A 2221-nucleotide genomic window follows, 5' to 3' on the forward strand; every position below is an offset into this window, starting at 1 on the left:
TCCAACAATAACAGTATTTATTTTTAAAGATGCACCAATCCCCTTTTTTCACTAATGATACAGATATCTGAGCTTTAGCGTCAGCTAGAAAATCAGCGCTGAATTGACGTAAAACGTTTCTTTTCTTTAAACGCAGACATAAACGTACTGAATTACAGGTTGCAGCAGTTCAGCACACTTAAATACACGAGTAGCTTCACAAGCTTGGTCAAACATGTTAAAACAGCACAACTTTAATGTGCTCAGTCAGTGCAATTAGGAGCAAAACGGCCAATGTAAAATAAATAATAAAGAAACAGCAACTGACAAAAACAATAAAACAATAAGTTGACTGGTCAAACATGTAAAAAAAAAAAAGAATTAATATCAGTACTGGAATTATTACAGATGTCAATTAGGTCGGTGCATCTGTAGTTACTTTTTTAGTCTAAACAAAACAAAAGTTTAAACAAAAGCTATCATTTAACCTGTTCAGTTACATAACTTTAAATTCACCCAACTTGTATTCTTAATAAAAACGTTTGAATTCTCTGGAATGATCTGTGCGTGTCTTTGTTGCATCAAGAGTGGGTTTCCTCAGCTGCATCAGCCGGAGGTTAACAGTAGGATGAGGAGGAGAGGCGAAGGAAATAAAAGGATGCTATTGAATGGGCATCCACACTAGGATCTTGTGATTTCCATGCACACATGGTAAGAAGGTCATATCTTAGCTGAGGAATGACTTGGGCTTTGCTCACAGGCGTCATGCACACATTGTTTTCCCAGTAAATACCTCAGGACATTCACTTTTATTTATTGGAATGCATTTATTTGCTTTCTTTATGTGTAAGCTGTTGCTTCAAAAATGACCCAAACGATTTCAAAAAAATAATACGGATGGTATTTTATGCTAAAACAAATGCACACAACGTGTACAGCGACAACATGTGGGAATATGAAGTAAAATAAAACAAGTTTTGAGAAGAAACTAATGCAAACAGAGCCTCACAGAAAGGGGGTGGATCCAGACCACTGACTCCTCAGTGATGTCAGACGTGAGAACAGATTTTATGGTAATTCAGGTTCGGGATCCATCTTAAAACCAGTGAGGGAGGCGTTTGTGGGTCCTGTTTGGGAGTCGTGTTGGGATTCAGGACGACAGGGTGAGGATCTGGGTTCGGAGAAAAAAAACCCCAAAAAAACTACCAACGCAGGGATGAAGACTCTGGTGCTACTCCTACTGGCTTTCACATCAGCCATGGCGATTAGTGAGTATACCTGAAATTAAAGACAACAAAACGTATGCAAGTATTTCTGCGTGAGTCTTTATTTTTTTGTTTTGTTTGCTAATGGTTTCTAACAACGCGTCATTCTGTTTGATTCACTGTTAGTTTTTTATGGCTTGGACCTGTAATTGAACAGCCAACAGACTGACTTCTTATTTCACGCATGTTTCATGGTAACACAAGTTGAACTTTGTTTAAAAGTGAGAGGATAGATAAACATTTATATGCCAATTTTATGACATTAAAAGATTTCCTTTCGATTTAAATCTGGATTTCTGAATAATTTCTGCATCCTAAAGTCCATCAAAACTGTGATGGATCTCAGAAATGACCTTCATGTTAATGAAAGATAACGTAAAAGTCACTTGTTATTTTTTAAAGAGAGTTTTGTTTATCTGAAAACTAGTAGTTTGGAGCAAGTTTGGACAAAAGTGTGTCTGGGAGCCCTCATACCTCACACTGGGATTACTGGTTCTGCTCCTGCTCAGCTGAAAGTCACATGAAAGGGATTGAGGGGGATTGTGGGTCGTGTGACTGCCGCTTCTGAGAACCCTCACCTTCATCTCGACCACCAATGAAACATCTTATTTTGTTACCTCATCTTCACTTTAAATACTTTCTGGACAACTGAAAACAAACTAAATCAATGATTTTTCTTTGCCTTAGACGTTTCTTACTTACGTAATGGTTGAGGGGATTTTTAAAAATAAATTAGTGATACTTTTGCAGGACGAAGAAGCCAGTTCACACGTTTCAAGTCCTGGAACTCTCGGATTTATCCGGTGTGGCAAGATGGAGACGCAAGGTTCAGAAACTGTTGGTCCGGTGAGACTCACTTAGATTCTCTCTCCTTAAATACTGTCCATCCATCCATCCATCCATCCATCCATCCATCCATCCATCCATCCATCCATCCATCCATCCATCCATCCATCCATCCATCCATCCATCCATCC

The 2221-nt window shown here is 38.6% G+C and overlaps 1 protein-coding gene across 2 annotated transcripts in view; it reads left to right on the plus strand.

Annotated features, from left to right (window-relative positions):
- The first annotated feature begins 1080 nt into the window (after positions 1–1080).
- Positions 1081–2221, plus strand: part of pmela (premelanosome protein a) — a 7203-nt gene continuing 6062 nt past the window's right edge. For both annotated transcript variants that reach the window (XM_008410004.1, XM_008410005.1), the window contains exons 1-2: positions 1081–1247; positions 1995–2090. In XM_008410004.1, the coding sequence (XP_008408226.1) occupies positions 1196–1247; positions 1995–2090 (148 nt within the window). In that variant the 5' untranslated portion in view covers positions 1081–1195. The remainder of the gene's footprint in view (positions 1248–1994; positions 2091–2221) is intronic.

Source organism: Poecilia reticulata, linkage group LG5 (genome assembly GCF_000633615.1).
Source record: "Poecilia reticulata strain Guanapo linkage group LG5, Guppy_female_1.0+MT, whole genome shotgun sequence".
Classification (NCBI taxonomy): domain Eukaryota; kingdom Metazoa; phylum Chordata; class Actinopteri; order Cyprinodontiformes; family Poeciliidae; genus Poecilia; species Poecilia reticulata.